General features: G+C 40.2%; 1 protein-coding gene across 1 annotated transcript; it reads left to right on the forward strand.

The window, feature by feature from the left end:
* Positions 1-6,144: 6,144 nt before the first annotated feature.
* LOC118810020 (zinc finger protein 345-like) lies at positions 6,145-19,916 on the forward strand. The gene is made up of 4 exons (XM_036573538.1): positions 6,145-6,353; positions 7,110-7,885; positions 10,068-10,077; positions 17,616-19,916. Exons 2-4 carry the CDS (start codon positions 7,232-7,234, stop codon positions 18,668-18,670), a joined length of 1,719 nt encoding a protein of 572 aa, XP_036429431.1. The 5' UTR covers positions 6,145-6,353; positions 7,110-7,231; the 3' UTR covers positions 18,671-19,916.
* Positions 19,917-21,435: the final 1,519 nt, after the last annotated feature.

Consider the following 21,435-nt stretch of genomic DNA (forward strand, 5'->3'; position numbering starts at 1 on the left):
AATATTGTGTTTATAATGGTCAAATCTTTATGTATTTATAGCTATTAGCTTGAATTTTATACCTTGTAGTTCACCATGAATAAAGCATATAATGGATTGTCTTTAAAAGCCCCAGAGAGTTTAAATTCGTGTTTTCTTTCTAAGTAAGTTACTCTTGGTCTTTTGGACCACAGTATACATGTACAAAACACTATATATCCTGTGAAAAACTTTCCAACATCCATTAAATGACACGTGTTTTGCCCAAATTCTCCTCTTTTGCTGTAAAATGGGTGGTCATAATCTTTGGTCACATGTGCATGAGCAGTAATGTCACACATCACAGTGCTAATGTGGCTTTTCCTGCCCACACAGGTTTAAATAAACTATATCCTCTTTGAAGAGGGGTGCACAACTCCAGTCCTGGAGAGCCGCCATCCAGCACATTTGGTAGTTGCCCTACCCACTAAACCTGGTAATAAATAGATAAATAGAGTGTAATCAGGTGTGTTTTGAGGTAATTACCAAAGTGTGACGGACGCCAGCCTGCCAGGACCAGAGTTGCGCACCCTTGCATTAGAGAACTTTGTTGAGGAAAAAACGTTGTCCGTCCGTTCATTGGGTTGTTTGTCCAGCCAGTAATGCCATCATTGCCTTGATGAGCATCCTCCAGTACAGTCAAGAAGAACCTTCTTGGAGGCATCGCCATATAAAAGCTATCAATATTCTCAGTGAGCCAGTCTCCCTGTTTTGTCCGTGTTTGTTGTGTTTAGTTCTGCTTCAGTGTTGCATTGAGGGCTGTCAGTCGTGTGCACACATCAGAATATTAGAACTACACCTAGGCAGTACTCAGATACACCTGATAAGCAATTTCTGTCTTGGTTTTTCAACACAATGTTCCCTTTGAGCTGCGAGACTGAGCTTCTGTATCCCACTCTTCTAAATGGCGACCAAAAGTACATTGTGGACACCTGTCGGCCATGAAATTGTCTAGTAATCTTTTATTCCTCACAGAAGTTTGGTGACATGCCAACACAGCCCAGGTTTGTGGAATTAAGTCTTTGTTGATATTATTCAAACCTTGAAACTGTCGGTTGCAGATACCACGTACAGGTGCATGACAAATTGAATCTTAAAGTGTCTTAAGATGTTGAGCCACCACAATTTACTAAAACAGCTTCAGTGCCCCTTGGCATTTCTGCAACTGTACTGGGGGCTTGTACCACCATACTTAGGGGCTTACACCACACCACTGATGGTGTCTTGATGATGGTGGTAGAGAGCGCTGTCTAACATATTAGTTCAAAATCCTCCTTTAGGGTTCAACTAAACTAAAGGGGAATTCCACAGATTTTTTCAAAAAATCTGCGTAATTCAGAGTGGTTTGGTGTGAAATGGTTCAGATGTCTTTACAGTGGTGGTGATAGGAACCAGGGGTCGCCATGATTACAACACAAATATAGACATTTTATTTACTATCCAGAACCACCAGTGAACCTACACGAGTCTTCTGAGTTTATATGGAATGTTGATGATGGAAAATAGTGGAAAATCTGAAGTTTCTTTGGGGACTATCTTAACATAAAATAGCGTGCATATACTCCTTTACCGTGAACGGAACAGAACAATACATTTTAACCAAAAATCTTATTTAATTATTCCAAAACAGTGTCTCAGTCATCAAGCGGTGAATTCATAATCATTTCATGTTAGAACTTTTTGTGAGGAAGTTTTTAGAGGTGGACATCTGGCAGAGGTCACTAATAGGCGGAACGTGGTCTGAGTCCCGACCCAGATGCTGTCCTATGCAGACCTGGGCCTAGAACCGATAGACTATGAAGAATTATTTAATTTTGACAGGGTGGTCTTATTTAATCGGCGTAACTTTTCTAACATTTACGGTAGCTTTAGCACCCAGGAGACTCACAGACCAATCGCATGGGTTGTAAAAATCACAAGTAACGCTACTCAGCCAATCAGATCTGTGCATTACGTTGAGCACTGAGACTCGAGTGAGTGGCACACACACAGGGGAGGCATGAGGGAAGATGGATAAAATGCAGATGGACTAGTGCATGATTGCATGGGTCTTGGACTACCTGTCTGGAAGACCCCAGTATGTGCGGTTGGGAACCTGCCTGTCAGACCACCTGGTCAGCAGCATTGGAGCACCTCAGGGAACTGTGCTCTCCCCCTTCCTCTTCACCCTGTACACGATGGACTTCCAATACAGGTCGGACCTCTGCCAGCTTCAGAAATGTTCTCATGACTGTGGTGCTTGGGTGCATTAGTGATGGGTAGGAAGGAGAGTATAGACACCTTGTGGAAAGCTTTGTTGAGTGGTGTACGAAGAACTACCTGATCCTCAATGTGACCAAAACCAAGGAGACGGTGGTGGCCTTCAGGAGGAAGAGGACCATGATCGGTCCCATTACCATCACAAGTCAGAACGTTGAGCTGGTGGGCACCTACAAATATCTGGGTGTCCTGCTTGACAACAAACTGGACTGGAGGGCCAACACAGAGGCTGTGCACAGGAGGGGGATGAGCAGTCTCTACTTTCTGAGAAGGCACACGTCCTTTAATGTGTGCACCAAGATGTTGGTGATCTTCTACCAGTCTGTTGTGGCGGGTGCTGTCGTCTTTGCAGCAGTCTGCTGGGGAGGCAGCATCAGAGGGGGAGATGCAAAAAGACTCAATAAACTGATCAAGAAGGCTGGTTCAGTCTGGGGCTGCTCACTGGATGGTTTTGAGGTGGTGGTTGAAAGGAGGTCACTTAATAAACTCACTGCTATCCTGAACAACACATCTACTGGTCAGACAGCGGAGCACCTTCAGCAACAGACTCTTTCAGCTCTGCTGTAGTGTGGAACGGTACAGGAGATCATTTGTACCAACAGTGATTGCACTGTACAATACCTTGTCACTGTGCCAGGACATTGTCATATACTGAGCCACTGACAGGACAGGCTCACTGGGCACCAACTGGACACTACATTACATCTCTCCACTCATACTACTATGCACTGCCCGTTTGTTAATGCATCCATTAATGTTATATTGCACAACTGTTAACATGGGTTATCATTACAGTACATAGTCAGTAGTTCATTCACTGGAGAAACATGCACCACTGCATTGTCAACCGCATAGTACTTATGCAAATTTACTTCTTATTTTTGTATGGCACATTATTTTTATTGTTTTAGTATATTTTGTTCTACTATTTATCTTTACTTTCTATTTATGTATTTGTAAAGAGTGTATGGCAATACTTTGCTCCTGTTCATTTTGCTCTTGTTTTGCTCTTTAGTGTGCTTTGTACTGCTGCAAAGAAGAATTTCCCTCTGGGATTCATAAAGTAATCTATCTATCTATTTATCTATCTATCTATTTATCTATCTATCTATCTATCTATCTATCTACGTTCCAACCCGTAACTATTGATTCCCTCTAAGAAGACAGGAGCACCCAAATCATGCTAATGAAATGCCCCTACAGCATAACAGAGCCACCAGACCCCCTCACTGAAGGGGTCCAGCATTTAGGCCCTCCACTTGTGGAGGAACGTGGTGAAGGATGACCCATCTGACCAGATCACTGTTCTCCACATCTTTGTAGACTAGTACTGATGTATTTTACTCCACTGACCTCTCAGATGGTCATTGGTCTTTGTAATGACAGGTTTCTGCTGCTCTGCTGTAATATCCCTCTCTATGAAGCAGTGGACGGACTGTTCTTGCTGACGTCCTGCATTGATGTTTTCAGCTCACCTGAGGAACATCTGCTCTTATATGTCACACTAATGCACGCTCATACAGCCCATATTGGCAGGATAAACCTGTAATTTGAAGTTTTTACAAATTTATTTTAAAAGAAAGACTGATATGTCTGATTTATAAATGTATGACTCCCGACTTTAATACGCAACTAGAGCTAAACTTTAATGCATACACAAGCACAGTCAGTCAATGTGAAGTCCGGTACCAACAGAACTCTTCCCAGAACTTGAATATCTCTGTAACCAAATGGGAAGGGTTTTTTGGTTAGGGAGGTGGTCATGAACCCAAGGCCACTCCGGCAGAACTTCAGGGAGACCCTGGCAGCAGGACAACCATCCCAGATACGCTCCATAAAGCAGGCCTTTATTGCAGAGTGGCTAGATGCAAATCACTCGTACAGAAACACGGTATTATGGCAGGCCTGGATTTTGTCAAATGGTACTCAAATGACTCTGAGAAGCATAAGGAAAAAGATTCTCTGTTCCGATAAGACAAAAACTGAACCCTTTGGACTGAACTCTCACCATTATGTGTAGCAAAAACCATCCCTATATTGAATCATAGTAATCAAAACATCATCCTTTTGGACAGTTCTCAGCTCTCTCTCTTCAGGTAAAAATATAAAGCTAGCTAAATATAAAGTCACCCCAGAAATGGGACAAAAGACCTTCTTTAGCATACTGGTACAAAATATAATTTTTAAAATTATTTCTAGCATAAAGATACAAAGGTGCAATTGCTCTATCATTAGCTTTGCTGTGGTATAGAGTTTAATGCGAGTTAAACCTGAATGAGTCACGTAGGTTCTTAAACTCCATTGCTGTATCCTTGAAAGCTGCAATTTAAACAAAATTCATAACTATATATATGTATATAGTTATATATGTATATGTATATGTGTGTGTGTGTGTGTGTGTGTGTGTGTGTGTGTATCTATATATGACCATTGGCTGAACAGCGAGCTAAATGCTGGCCTGTGAAGCAAAAAGTTGAGCAGGTGTGTAAACACTAAGTATTGAATGAGTTGAATTAAAGTATAATAATTGTTGTCCATGTGACAATTTAAAGAAACAAGCAGCAAGAAGACTTTAACGAGCTAAAATGAAGTCAGTTCAGTAAGTTTAAATTCATTCTGTGTATGATAGCTAAGCTAGCTGAGTTAGCCAACAGACAAATGATAAATTCAGTTCTTTAATGGAAAAAAGAAAAACATCTTCTTCTTTATGCTGACACTACAATGGTGTCAGAAGATGTGCAGGTGTGAATCATTAGCCAAGCGTTCACACGGGCCTCTCGGTCTTCCAGTCAATGATTGATCATGCTGCAGGTGTAGTGATTTAGATCCCAATCACAGAGGCTGGATTTCAAATTGAAATAATGCGTTAATTACACACCCAGTTAGTGCTTTGAATGCTGAAAAAATCCATTTACATTTAACCATATTCATGACTCAGTAGCTAACATTTAGAGCACTATTAGTGTGCAGAAGTCATAGTCTCCTGACCTGTGCAGTGCACTGTAACTGCTGAACCATTTAAGGTGGAACAGGAAAATTTGAAAAAAAGCTGGTGAATAGGAAGTTGACTTCAGCCTCCTCCTTCTTACTGTATTTTGAGGGGTTTATTTTTATGTGCATTAAGAAGTGATTCACACACTGATGGATGTGCTGATGTTTGTGATTGTGCGGACGCATTGTATCACCTCTCAGACAGAACAACAGACATGACTTGTTATTTATTTATTTTATTTCAGGTATACAACAACATAACATACAACAACCAACAGCCAGGAACGTATTTAAATAAATCAACATCAATATATAATTCTAAAGTCCTTTTTGCTTTCTTGTTTTTTTTTATAATTTTTAAAGTAGTGCCATATTCCTTAACCTCATGGAGGTAATGTGTAAAGTTTGGCTTATATTCAGACCATCTCTTCTTATGTAAATGATATTTACCCACAATAATTAAACATTGTACAAAAAGAGTTATATTGACATCTAATCTGTCCATAGACAAATAAATAATAACATCTGAAACATCCAGTGTAATACAGTGTCCAGTCTGTCTTCTTACAGAATTTTCCACATCAATCCAAAACACTTTTGTATCAGTATCAACGTGGCATCTGTGTATGTATGTCTATTGTTACGGTGACGTGAAGAACTTCTCCACCGACCAGTCCGCGGACTGCTTGTGTGAGCTAGTACCCAATCGTGCCGCAGGGGGCGGAGTTTATCGGAATACAGGTGGGATACAAATAACCACGCAGATCCGCCGTGATCACGGAGTTCTAGTGTGGAGCCCAGATGGGGGCGCTAGTTCTACAACTGTGATTCTCCACAAGACAATACAGTGGAAAAGAAGAAGAGGAGCGCCTTGTGATCAGCAGTCAAAGCGCCTGCGCGCGCAGTGTTGCTGGAGCAGAGAAACGGGAGATGTTCTACTGTACGCAGAGGTTCTAACACCTTCTCACACTCTTTTCTCTGTGATCTTTAGAGAATGAGCTTCCTGGTGAACATCTGGTAGATTAAGAGGTGATGATGGAAACTCCAGCAGGTTTCTGTGGTGGTGGTTGAAGGTGTTCCAGAAGGTGAGAGCAGAGCTGATCAGGATCAGGATGTTAGGACGGTATAATAGAATTTTAGTTTTGGATTTGTGTGTTTTAGTTTTGCCGAGTTACACTACACATTACTGATAACGTAATGGTAAGTTTATTGACTAACTGACTAAATAACATTACAGTGTTGCAGGAAGACTAGATCTGGTTTTCTGTGTATCATAACATATCTGTGTCAGCAATAACGAACTTAACTTAGAACAGATTAGCTGTGCTTTTATAATATTCAAGTTGTTATTAAGACATTTTTAACAGGATTTATTTTTATGCCGTAGCTGGTTAGCTAACTTTGCTAAGGTAACTGTAGGTTGCCAACTGTAATCCATGTCTTAGATAGGTTGAGTTTTAGGTAGGACAAGGAGCTTACTTGGACATAGGCTATCCTACAATGTCAAGTAAGTATGAACAGAATTCAGGTGGAGCCTGGTTTAATGACTGCTTGCATAAAAATGACAAGCAATGCTGCATGGTGGTGCAGTGCAGTACTAATTTCATGTTATGGTGATTCAGTCTTTCCATACTTGACCAGTCTATGACCAGCTCTAACAGAGATATTTGTTGGTATTCCAGATCTTGTCTTGACTTCCACTTATGTAACATAAAAATGTACATTTTTTTATTTGATCTTAAACAACTGAATGTTGTTGACAGTGGGAATACTACGGACAGAATTGGTCACATTTTTTGTTTTTGATTTGAATTTATTTTTTTCTCTCTTCTCTCTTTCAGAAAACAATGACTTCCTGATGCTACTTTCCTACACAGTTAACAATTACTTCTACAAACCCATCAGATTTCGTCAAGAGGAATACTTCAGACTTCTGAGGTAAAGTGTGATTAATTAAGAGAAAATGGAACTTACAAGAAGCTCCAGTGTTCAGAAAACATCTGCTCAAAACCAAGACAGAACTCATCACTGCTCAGAGTGTGGGAAAAGTTTTATTCAACTGTATCATCTCCAAAGACACCAGCGTATCCACACGGGAGAGAAACCGTATCACTGCTCAGAGTGTGGGAAGAATTTTATTCAGAAGAGTCATCTCCATAGACACCAGCTCATTCACACAGGAGAGAAGCCGTATCTTTGCCCGAAGTGTGGGAAGAGTTTTAATCGGAAGACTCATCTTCAAAGACACCAGCTCATTCACAGAGGAGAGAAACCGTATCACTGTTCAGAGTGTGGGAAGAGTTTTAGAGAAAAACCCACTCTCAGAATCCACCAGCGCATCCACACAGGAGAGAAACCTTATCAGTGCCCAGAGTGTGGAAAAAGCTTTAGAGAGAGAAGTACTCTGCAAGTGCATGAACGCATTCACACAGGAGCGAAACCGTATTGCTGTTCTGAGTGTGGAAAGAGTTTTGGTGTACAGAGTAATCTCCACACACACCAGCGCATTCACACTGGAGAGAAACCGTATTACTGCTCAGAGTGTGAGAAGAGCTTCAGGCATTTGAACTCTCTGAAGATGCACGAGTGCACTGTGAGCAAGGCTGAAACGTATGATGCATGAGTTTGTCAGATCAGAAAACTTGATGTTTATTAGGTCTGTCAGATCTTAATAAAAAACAGACTATGATTTTTGTTGTTCACAATTTCGCCTCCAGAATTTTTCCAGAAAGCTGATTTAACAAAACTTCAATTTAAATTGGGTTGACTTATCGTAACACGGGTACATACAGGCTAGAGCACAATGTCTGAACTCTTATGCATGTTATTACTCAGCGAAATCTACATTTGACCAATTCCACAAAATTGGCCTTGCTTGGTGTCTGTGTATGTTCAACAGTGCAAAACAACATTTATTTGTATAGCTCTTTTTACAACTAGTGTTGTCTCAAAGCAGCTTTACAGAAAAGCAGTTTATAGAAGGAAAAAAAAGTTTATGGAAGGGTTATCATAAGAAAGGAAGAAAAAAAATAAAATAAAAAAAAAAAAGGCATCCATGTACAGACATAGGGAACTATATCCGATTCCAAGCCCCTCATTAGCAAGCCAGAGGCAACAGCGGTGAGGAAAAACTCCCTATGAGTAAGAGGAGGAAACCCTGAGAGGAACCCAGGCTCAAGGGAGGAACCCATCCTCCTCTGTGCGACACCGGATGAAGAGAGAATGACAGAGCTAACAAGATTTTATCGCAAGATACAACAAAGAAGCTTAGAGCTTGAACATCTTTTCAGAAATGTATAGTTTACTATACATTAAAAACACTTGTCCCCACTATTTGGTCTAGTCGTCTAGGTACTCAGAACAATTATCATTTGATTTGTGGTGAACTAAAGAGTTCTTTGTTTTGCTTTATAAATCCACTGTTTGTCCCTGTTTTGCATTCTACACTTCTAGGTCAGATTCGGTGCGTTTATCTGTTCACACAGCCACACAGATGACTCATCTGTGTCACACATGAGGAAAAAAGATCGGATTTGGGCCACTTTCACCTGCTGTGTAAACGAAGCCCAAGTTTCTCTGAATGTTCAGAAGCGCTATTTGCAATTCTGATTTGAGACGCTTTCATATGTGGTACTGAAATCCGACTCAGTCTGAACAGCCAGATCGGAATTCATGCAATTTTTACGTCAGTCCAACTCGGCATTCGTCATAATTTCGCGTTGCTGAGAGTCATAAACATTTAGTCTGATGTTTCTGTACCAAAACATTAGGAGAGACTCATCAAACCGCTCCGTGTTCGAAGAGGTTTAGAACAAACCGACCGAGCGCGGCCCGAGGAGCCCGAGGCTGCAGCGTCAGAGACCAGTTTAAAGAATCGGAGGACTCGAACCAAAGAAGCGGCCGTGGCCGAGTAACGCGCCCTTTATACAGCGAACTCGAGCACACTGTGGGTGATGAGTCCAGCTGTCAACCACTGAAACTCGCTCCTGTGATGCTGGCGAAGCCGAAACTGAACCCTTCGGGAGCGACTGGCGTTCGCTGGCCATCATGACTGTTTACCTCTGGATGAGCCGCCACGTGAAGCACTGTTCTTTTGCGCATGCGGGTCGGTTTAGGAGCTGATCTGTTCACACTGATGTCGTATACAGGTCACATTTAAAAGATAATGTGAACAGCCAAACAAAAAAATCGGATTTGGTGAGAAAATCAGATTTGGGCCACTTTTACCTGCTGTGTAAATGTAGCCTTAGATTTGCTTCTGCTGGCTGAAACCTTGTAACCACCATAGGATTGTTTACATTTAAACATGTTCCACTTTAGGAAACCCAAACCACGCTTAAAAGGGAAAGGTAGTGGACTGGCTGCTTATAATGGACGTCTGAAAGTGAAAAGTGTTCCTCCGTAATACTGTAATATTTGAGTACTTGGCACTGATAGTTGTCTGGTACTCCCCTATGTTGTGGTCATTAATTTATTGTTCACCTAAAACAGCTCAAAATATATATTTTTTTTTTCAAATAAATTATCTGCTTTCACCATCTTTTGCTGTTATTTTGCTTTGGCACCATTAAAATAAATGTTGATGTTAGCAGCTCTAAATTTCTACTGAATTATTGTCTGTTTCAACCGTACACAGCAGGTACATTGTCTTTCTCATATTCGTGTTTATACATTGTAGTTCTTCTCCTTCACAGACCTTGATGTGTGTTGTTGGTATGTTTGAACACAAACTTATAGAAAGTCGTAATGGTCAGAGTTTCTTTCTTGCTCACTCTTTAGCTCCCTTTCCATTTTTGTAGGGCATCAGTGGTGAGAGGGTTAATTTACTTGTTATGTGGATCTGGTTGATTAGTGGAATCATCTTGGTGATGCCTCCCTTCTGCGTGTGTCTCACAGCCCAGACCAACCGCTTGACTTTGTGTAACTTTGTAACTTAAGCTTTCGACTTACTTCACACTAGCGATGTATCACACTGGATAACGTTGCAACTATCCAGTGTGAGAACAACTTGTTTGTGCCAAGATATTTTTATTCTAAGCATGTATTTAGGTTACAAGGTATCTGGGTGGGGGATAAGGCCCTTTTCTTTTTGTTTGTTTTATCCTGTTTAGCTTGTGAAACTTCATGTGAAAAAGACATCTGGGGTTAGTTAGTTAGCACGTCCCCAGTCACTCAATACCGCCAGCGCTAGGAGGGTAAAAGCTAGTACAGATCACCACATATTTTCAAATGCAACATCATTGGACAGCTGAACATGCTCGGAGGAAAGGGTGATGGGGCCAATGCTTAGAGGGTTGCACTACTCGGGAGTTAGGTTTTGTAATCTGATGCAACTACAGAAAGCCAGTGAGTGGATGAGTAAGAGAATGACTTGGTTGAACTTGGGGAAACTAAAGACAAGCCATTTAGGCTCAATTGCAAGGGACTAAACAAGCCCTTGTCAAAGCCATTTCTACAAGTTAAAAATTTATGATTTTTAATTTCATCTTGAACTACTGAATGTTAAAATAAGGAGTATTCCTGTGAACTTTATTACACTTTTGTTGCATTTCTCATTAAATATTATTTTTCTCTCTTTCAGAAAAGAAAGACTTCCTGATGCAAGTCTTCACCAGCTTCTAGTGTTTACTTTTTCTCACAGTTCACTTTTACCTCCACAATCGCATCAGTAGATGCAATGAAAAGGAATACTTCAGACTTCTGAAATCAGGTCTCATTGAGAATATGGCACCTAGAAGAAGTTCCAGTGCACAGAAAGCATCATCTTTATGTACTAACACACCTGGCAGACAAAAGATATATGCAGGAAGTGTGAAGACACCAGCACATTCACACAGGAGAGAAACCACATCAGTGCTCAGAGTGTGGAAAGGATTTTGATCAGACGATTAATTTCCAAAAACATGAGCACATTCACACAGAAAACATATCAATGTAGGAAGACATTCAGAGAGAATGTCTGTTTGGTTAGCTTAGTTGCACTTATTTAAGGGTTAATTAGTTTGAGGGGTTTCATTTGTTATTTTTAGACATATATTTATCCACGATATAATGGTGCCATAACGAAAATGAAAGATCTATGTGGTTTATACTCAGTTGTTGGCATTTTAGTCTAGAAGTGGTAAGAGGGAAGGGGTCTATCCTTTATCACAGACTTGTTTTTTATCCTGGTCACTTTATTGCATCCTGTAAAGTGTGGCAGGTCAAAGACACATCAATATAGAGTTTGGAGTTGTCTTTGACATGCTGCGTTTTGATACCAAACATGTTGGATTTGCGCAAAATGTAACTGATAAGCAGATTGTGATTTGGGCAAAGCGGATCCTGTTTATTTTGGTTTTATTTTGACATTTTGACATATTTTGGTTTTCTAAAAATAAGAGGACACTGGCACTGAAGGGCAGCACGTGGCCAACTGTAGAAAGCAAACATCAACATGAAAGAACAAAATCCCAGGCATTTTTTGGCAGTTTAGAAATCCTGGACATAAGAGGACATGTGATCAGTATTCAGAACCATTAGCCTACTGTGTTTGCACACAGAGGAATTAGACCTCCGCATTTAACCCATCCGTGCAGTGAAATACCCACATACATGCACACTAGTGAACACACACACTAGGGGGCAGTGAGCACACCTGCCCAGAGTGGTGGGCAGCCCTATCCACAGCGCCCAGGGAGCAATTGGGGGTTGGGTGCTTTGCTCAATGGCACTTCAGTCACGTACTGTTGGCTGAGGGGATCGAGCCGGTGACCTTCCCGTCATAAGGCTGGTTCCCTAACCTCCAGCCCACGACTGCCCCCCCACCGCCTGTGCATCTTTCCTTTAGGATGTCTCTGTTCCTCTTGGTGGCGGTGCTAATGAGTGGAATTTCATTAACATCTTTAGAGGCACAGGAGCAGCTTAGACCTTGTGCAGCATGGATTTGGGGTTCTTGTGGACTTTGACAGAAATGTCTCACCATTTTCCCACCTGCACATTATTGCCAACTTGGTAATGACACAGATTTGTTTGGCAAGTTTTTGACTGTGGAATCTGAAATTATGTCTCTCCTGGTTAGTCCAGATGTAACAACATGATATATAGATAACCATAATCGTAGGGTTCCTTTTGGATGGTATAAAGTTGCCAAGGTTCAGAAATTAGACCCAGGGTTCCCAATCTCATTTTTGTGTTTTCTTACTCTACACATGTGACCCAGCTAACTGGGAGCTTGTTAATTTATCAGTCAACCTGAATCATCTATTACATTCAGTTTTCTGTCAAACAGAGTGTAAGAACAAGCATGTAAGAAATGTACAATAAATAAATAAATATATAAAACAATCTAGGAGTCATCAATTAGGTTACACTGACAAAAGTGGTAAGGAAGGGCATCCGCTTTTGAGCTTTTTTTCTTTTCATAGTCTTGAGCAGTTTAAAGTAAGTAGAAATATGGTTTAATTTGAATATTGTAAATTTAGGTTGGTATTTCATATATTTGGACTTGTGTATGAAACGGTGTCCCAGGAGCAGAATATTACTGACAAAATATAATTTCTGTTTTTTATTAATATATAAATAGGATATTAATATACAAATAGGATATCTTGTTCACAGGATATAAATGATAGGATATGACTCCTGTGGAATTGAGTTGAGATTTTTGTATCCAGCCAATTACACAGATGTTTCTGTCTTTTTCATAAGCTCTTCAGCTGTTAACACAAAATTAAACCTATTTCTTAAAAAAAAAAGGTTAAACAGTGTTTACAATATTATAATTGTAATTATATATATATATATATATATGTGTGTAATTATAATTGGTCAGCTAATGTAATATCTCTAATTACATGTTTTTAATCTCCGAAATTATTCAAGTTCCACTATGTTTTGTGGTTGCTACGGTGATGTCACGCGCTTCTTAACTGACCAATCAGCGGACTGCTCCGATGGACTCTTACCCAATCGTAGCACAGGAGGCGGGGTTTGCTGGAATGATCACGGAGTTCCAATGTGGGGCGCTACTTCTACAAGTGTGGTTCTCCAAAGACAGTAAAGCGCAGAAGAAGAAGATCTCGGATCAGACGTCCGCTTCTCCGCGCGCACACAGTGAAACAGGATCTGCTCTGTTGTAAGTAAGAAGCCGCAGTGTTCACTGTCAGACTGTCACTGTCAGACTGTCACTATCAGACCTTCCTACTTTCCTTGGTTCTGATCTGTAGCTCATTGTTTCATTACCCTGCTGAAAAACTAACAGAAACCATTAAGTGTTTCTGTTGGTTCCTGATGGTTTTGTAATGTGTTTGTCTTTTTTAATGAGTAGATATCACAGTGTAAAGGATCCTAATGGTTTAACAGGTGACCAGTGGCTGATTCTAAATGCATTTGATGCTTTTCTAAGGGAATCTAAAGGTGTTCTACGGGAAACTAGTGGTCTCTATTGGAAATCATGAAGCCAATTCCCATGAGAAAGCAAAACCATTAGGTTTTAATCCTAATGGTTTCTAATGGTCTTCTTTCAGCGGTGTAAGTAGGGTAAACAGAAAGGAAAGAATGTTACAGGGAACTGTTAGTCTACTTGTTCACAGGACAAATATAACGGTTTGTATCTACTACATTTATTCTGTTAGCAAACTAATTTAAAAAATGGTGCACCACAATTAAAAAAGAAAATGTGCACAATTAAAAGAAAATAAGACAATGGATTGTTGATCATGAGAATGAATTAAGAAATCATGGCTACGAATAAAATAAATTGTGCGTACAAATTGCAGTACATTCACTCAAAATAATTTTTATTTTTACCCACTATTTTTGTAGATTTAGACCCTTGCAGAAGTAGTTTTCTTTTGGCCACAGTATCTTTTGGTTCAGACACAGGAATGTTTTAGTTGCGCCCACCCCCCATCCCCCCATAGTTTTCCATGGTGGATAATTGATGGCTTTCCAGAAGGTGAGACCAGAGCTGTTCTATTCTCTTTGAAGAGGTGTTATCTCCTATCAAGAACACACATCTCTCTTTTAAAGGGGAATCTCCATTCAGAATGCTGTGCAGTCCTGATCAAGGCTTAATTCTTGGCTTAGAGAAGATGATGATTTAAGGCTGTTAAACTTATTTTGCTAGAATTGCAGCAAAATCCATTACAGACAAGGGTACACCCTCTCTGAAAACTGGCCACCAAATTCCTCTAGTCTGTGCTCTTTAAATGTCCAGAGCACAGTCAATATAAGTTAGTATACAAAGTTTATACCATTGCTCAGTATTAAACACATTTATTGAAGTATTCATGAATTGAATTGATCATTTACTGCTTATGACTTGCTGTGGATAAGGAATATCCTTTTTGCATGCTTTTTATTGGGTTTAACAGCATTTCATTTAGCCTGAATAGAAATCCGAGAACTGGTCTTTCCTCTAATATAGTTGCTACTTCTTTTCGCATGACTTTCACTATGGCTGTACTGTCTCAACTGTGAATCGCAGAGGCCACATACAGCCACTGCTAACCCATCACCACAACAGGTTTTTTATTCAGTAAATAAAACTAGCTGTATCCAACATTAATGCTAATTACCAATGGTCTACTTGTACACATTGCTAATGCTAGTGTTATTAACACACACTAGCACCGTCCATTTCCATCCACTCATCAGACGGCATTCAAGGCTCATCAGTACAATACTGTATTCAGGGTCATGTCATGTTTATAACGCATTTACAGGCAGTTCTTGGGTTCATTATTTTTTGAGCTAGATCACCACCTAAATCATCATCTTCTCTAAGCCAAGAATTAAGCCTTGATCAGGACTGCACAGCATTCTGAATGGAGATTCCCCTTTAAAAGAGAGAGAAAGTACATGTCCCATCACGTGTGCTTCCTTCTATTCTCAAAAACATGTCCTTTTGTCAGCTGCATTGTGTGTCCTTTGATGTTTCATCTGTATTTTTCCTCCTGAGGTGAGAACAGCTTTACCTTCCCCTGACTCCAGCCCCCTTCACCTTCTTTCCCCAACCTTTTGATCCTTTCAGGGCTCTAGACAAAAAATTAGCTTAAGGAGCCAGTGGCTTCTGACAGAAAAAAATCAGGCACCAATGGCTGTTTTTAGCTGCCAAAAAATAGCATGCAAACCACTAAACTTTTAAACACTCTCCTCAGGTCAGCTCTGTGATTTAAGCATCTCTGCCTTCCACCATGCCTGATTCTTGTCTTTCTCTTCCTGTTTTTTTATCCATATGGATGACTTTTGGAACTAGTGTTCATTCTAACTTTCAAAACTATGTACAGTCATAAAGAAGTGGACTTTACTTAGACTCTGAGCCCGTTGACCTTCAGAATGTAAGTGTCACTTGGCCACCCGGTGTAGTTTGGTCTCCTTTCTTCCTGCTTGTTGTAAGCCAGTATTTAACACAAGGTTCAGGATTAAACAGCTCAAGTGATGGACCCTCGGTGCTGGTCCTTACTGATTCCTCCAAGGTTGAGCTACGTAGGTGTTTCTTTAACGGTTTCTAGACGGGATTCACGGGCTGCCAATCTTGGGGCATGTGGTTGTGGCAGAGGAGGCATTATTATTTGGAGGCCTGATTGGAGCAGTAATGGTTGCTGCAATTGTGGTGGCAAAGGGCATTAAGCGAAGGATTGTCTGGCTCAGCCTAGGTACCCAATAGAACCACAAATCTGTTGAGTTCACTGCCATTTGGAGGTCAACAGCCTAACCAATAGGGAGATAAGAGTGGAATTGGGAGAAGAATGTTTGTGACTGATTACTGGCTCTATTCATTTATTGGTTGGAGATTTTCTAAGTTAATTATATTGTCATTTCCTGTGCTCCTGACTGGACACAGTTTGATTTGCCAAATACAGAGCTTGTTCCATAGGGCAATTGTTTGATGTCTGAACTGCAGTCCATTGTGTTTGAGCATAATTAGACTCCTCTGTTTATAGTAGAGAATATTTGAGCTCGCTGACTGAATGGCTGACACACCATTTATGGGTGAAAGACTTTTCATTGTGCCGTAGCATGTTTCACAAGGACCATCAAACCTTGTCTGAAGGAGCTGATTTACTGGTTAAGCTTACACATGAACAGGAACAATTGTAGAGGTTAAGGGATATGTCCACATTTGGTGGCTGTGGGTTAAAAATCACCCAAGTGGCCTCCTTCAAATTCTTCTGGATTTTGTAGAAGAACATGTGGAACCGAGTCAGGTTTGCAGCATGGATGAGACATAACTTTCTCATGCTAAATAGTGATAAGACTGAAGTCATCCTTATTGGATCTAAGGCTACGTTCACACAGCAGGTAAAAGTTGGCCAAATCTGATTTTCTCACCAAATCCGATCTTTTAAATGTGATCTATAGTTTGAACAGATCAGCTCCTAAACTGCATGCGCGAAAGAACAGTGCTTCACATTCATGTGGTGCGCTCATCCAGAGGTGAACAATCATGACTATAAACGAACACCATTGCTCCCGGAGGGTTCAGCTTCATCTTCGCCAGCATCACCCAGAATGTGTTTGAGCTCGCCGTAAAAAAGGCGCGTTATTCGGCCACGGTCTTTGGTTCTTTGGTTTGTGTCCTCGGATTCTTTAAACTTTTCTTTCAGACTTTTAACTGTTCTTTCACGCTGCAGCCTCGTTCTCTGGCTGCGTTCGCAATTTCTTTCAAAATCTCTTCAAACACAGAGCAAATTTTTTAGTATAGAAACATCAGCCCAAATATTTATGAGATCTCAGCAGCGCAAAATGTTGACAGATGTCGAGTTGGATTGATGAATTCCAATCTGGAGTCGCATTGCCGCAGATCGGATACATATTGATGTTTTTTTTTGTTGTTCACAGTGTGACAAAGATGAAACGTCTGTGTCACATACGAGGAAAAAGATTGGATTTGGGCCACTTTTACCTGCTGTGTGAACACAGCCTAAATCAACCCTCAATAAAACTGGTCTTCTCATTGACAGTATGACCGTGTCCCTTTTCTCTCTTGTTCTGTCTGGTTGTTATTCTTAACTCTTTAATTTGATGCCCATGTTATATCTGTTGTTAAAACCTACTGCTGAAGCTCTCATGCATGCATGAGCCAAGAACTTGCAACATCATTCACGACTTGTTCCTTCAGGTGTGGTTTCCCTTCCATTTCTAGAAGTTAAAAATACTTAAATAAAAGTACTTTTTTTTTTTCAATTTTGATTTGACTGTTAACAAATGCTCCACGACCCAGAAGGATAAACTTGATTGAATTTTCATTTTGATTAAACTTTAATTTCAATTTTTTCTCTCCACTGAATTCCACTACCCCTATTGTTTTGTTTCTTACACAGTTAAATTTACCACCAAAAACACACAAGGAGATTAAACAGGAATACTTTGGACTCCAGAAGTAAGACCAGAGATCAGTTGTGAGAACATGACATCCAGAAGAAGCTCCAGAACTCAGAAAACGTCCTCTGATACTCTACGCACTGATGCATCTCACATACAAGTGGGAGAAAATGCAGACAAAGAGAAAAATCGCTATTGTCTGGACTGTGGGAAAAGTTTTACTCAACAGGGTCATCTCACAAGACATCAGCGCATTCACACTGGAGAGAAACCGTATCAGTGCTCAGAGTGTGGAAAGAGTTTTTCTCAACAGATTCACCTCCAGCTACACCAACATGTTCACACAGGAGAGAAGCCATATCTCTGTTTAGAGTGTGGGAAGAGATTTGCTCAACATGGTCATCTCCATCTACATCAGCGCATTCACACAGGAGAGAAACCGTATCAGTGCTCAGAGTGTGGAAAGAGTTTTAATCGACAGACTCATCTCCGAACACACCAGCACATTCACACAGGACTGAAACCTTATTACTGTTCAGAATGTGGCAAGACTTTTAACCATCCAAATAGTCTTGATCTACACCAGCGCATCCACACAGGAGAGAAACCGTATCACTGTTCAGAGTGTGGGAAGAGTTTTTATCAACAGAGCACTCTCAAAGCACACCAGCGCATCCACACAGGAGAGAAACCGTATCACTGTTCAGAGTGTGGGAAGAGTTTTTATCAACAGAGCACTCTCAAAGCACACCAGCGCATCCACACAGGAGAGAAACCGTATCACTGTTCAGAGTGTGGGAAGAGTTTTCATCAACAGAGCACTCTCAAAGCACACCAGCGCATCCACACAGGAGAGAAACCGTATCACTGTTCAGAGTGTGGGAAGAGTTTTCATCAACAGAGCGGTCTCAAAGCACACCAGCGCATACATACTGGAGAGAAACCATATCAGTGCTCAGAGTGTGGAAAGAGTTTTACGACACAGAGTTCTTTCCAAAAACACCAGCTCCTTCACACAGGAGAGATTCACACTGTTCAGAGTGTGAATGAAGCTTCAGGCTTAAAGTGCACTAAGAGTAAGGCAAAAACCTAAGATATGTGAATTTGTCAAATCATAAAACATGATTTTAGATCTTTTTCTGGCCCATTTTCCATGTAGCAAAAAGCTGCCCTATAACCTAAATATAAAGAGCCTGCAGCAATTATGAACTGAGAGTTATTGTACACAGTGATTTAAAATAATGTGCTTTGGTGAATACCACTTTAAATTACAAATATGCATGCACTCTAGAACTTGGAGTTCACAATTTGTGGCAAATTTGACAAATTATATGTATGTATGCGTATCATCTACAGAGCATGTTAGACAAAAATCAAGCCATGAAATCAAATTGTGCTGAGGCACAGATCTGGACATATGGACCAAATCTTTCCCAAAGCATTGAATGTGTCCAGGGGCAACGTGGAATCAATTTTTGTTAAGTGGAAGAAGTTTGAAACCGATATTTTCTAGAATTTGGACATCTGAGTACCCAGTCAAGAGGGGCCATTGGTCAGGTAGTTTACAACAGACTTGGGGGCAAGTTACTAAGTTGCAAGTAACAAGTCTTGACACTCAAGGAGTGAGAACTTTCTGATCCTGTTCACGTAAGAATGCAACCTTAAGCAACCTTGATGCCATTTCAACACTCGATACCAAAAATACTGGTGACAGTAATATAACAATTTAGTGACAGCACGTTAATAGTGTTAGTTTATTGTTGTTGTTTTCTTTTTTTACCCTTCCAAATAAATTACAAAACCCATGGTACACGAATAACCATGATGGACATAATGGTACATGTGAAAAGGGCAACTACACATGAAATGAATTTTGACTTTAATAAAAAAAGTATTTAAAGATGATTTGTGGGTAATTTCTGGGAACATGGAATAAACATAAAAACTAGTTCAGCAAGCAAAAAAAAAAAAACCACTAGTTTGAAGTGAATTTAGACGACAAAGAGCAGAGACCCAGACAACCTTGTTGATCCAAGTTTATAGCACAGACAGTAAATCTAATCTGGGTAATCTATGAAGCTACAGTTGGCTTCTTGTTTTTAATTTTCTATTACACCTTAAATTTTAGGTGGAACAAAAATTTAAATATGAATGTCAATTTCAGTTTTGTGGTGAATGTTGTGCTTGATATAACTGCAGAAACAGCAGTTCAAGTCTTTGCAAAGTTTCCCAGTAAGACTGGATGCCTTTGAGGCCATTGATGCTTTACAAATTTCTAGCTTATGGATGCAAACTTGTATTTTCACTTGTTTTCTGCAATAAAATAAGCCAAGAACAAACATTGTAATAGGTACTTGACGACACTGCTGTACATACACTATATTACCTGAGTGTTGCCATATGAACTTGAGTGACATCCCATTCTTAATCCATAGGGTTTAATATGATGTCGACCCACCCTTTGCAGCTATAACAGTTTCAGCTCTTCTGGGACGGCTTTCCACAAGGTTTAGGAGTGTTTATGGGAATTTTTGACCATTCTTCCAGAAACGCATTTGTGAGGTCAGACACAGATGTTGGACAAGAAGGCCTGGCTCGCAGTCTCCGCTCTAATTCATCCCAAAGGTGTTCTATCGTGTTGAGGTCAGGACTCGCAGTCATGTTGGAACAGGAAGGGGCCGTCCCCAAACTGTCCCCACAAAGTTGGGAGTATGAAATTGTCCAAAATCTCTTGGTCAGCTGAAGCATTAAGATTTCCTTTCACTGGAACTAAGGGGCCGAGCCCAACTCCTGAAAAACAACCCCACACCATAATCCCCCTCCACTAAACTTTATACTTGGCACAATTTCCAGACAGAGAAGCGTGATTGGTCACTCCAGAGAACACGTCTCCACTGCTCTAGAGTCCAGTGGCGGCACTTTATACCACTGCATTCGATACTTTGCATTGCGCTTGGTGATGTAGCGCTTGGATGCAGCTGCTCGCCCATGGAAACCCATTCTAAGCGCTAGGTCTTTCATGATAGCTACATCATTCTATATGGGTGGTTTCAGCTACAGATATTGGGAGACTGGTCAGAATTTAGGGAAGGGTGAATGCAGCCAAATACAGAAAGGTTCTTGAAGAGGAAGGTTCTTCTGGAGAGTGCACACAACCTTGGACTGTGTCATTAGTTCACTTTTCAGCATGAAATCAAACCAGAGCAAGCAGCCAAATGACTAAACAGCTACTGGAAAAGTGAGCTCATTTTCCTTCATTGGTGTAACCAAAGTCTGAACTTCTGCAGAAGGGAGTTTACAGATGGTCCCAATCAAATTTGACAGAGCTCGAGACTCTAGCACACTAAGTAAAATAAACATAAACATAAATATAACAAGTAAATAGAATTCTAAGGTATAGTAAAAGGTCTTAGCTGGGATTTTTTCTTTAAAACCTATACAAATATCTGGATATTTTTAATATGTTTAAGGGAACCTTAGAATTCATTAGCTGAAAGTGAGAGCAGGATTTATCTCAATTTTATACATAATGTTTTATTTTAAATAAAATCCAATTATTCAGTTATTTCAGTATTTTTGTATATACCTTCATTTTAGCATTTTCCTGTCATTTTCTAAATATAAAATGTCTGCACAAAAGTTATTGCACATTTTGTATTTTGTTTCAAAATGTGCTTAACTTAACCAATAAATAGAAATTGTGATATTTATGATATAAACGTTATCTAATTTTTCATGTAGAGAATCAACCTAATGCTTAATCTGCCTGGGGAATGTCAAAACATTTGAATAGGACTATTGCTATCTAAGTATCTTAAAATCTTGTGATGAGTAAAAAATTGAGAAGTAAGTATTTCA

Source organism: Colossoma macropomum, unplaced genomic scaffold (assembly GCF_904425465.1).
Source record: "Colossoma macropomum unplaced genomic scaffold, Colossoma_macropomum, whole genome shotgun sequence".
NCBI lineage: Eukaryota > Metazoa > Chordata > Actinopteri > Characiformes > Serrasalmidae > Colossoma > Colossoma macropomum.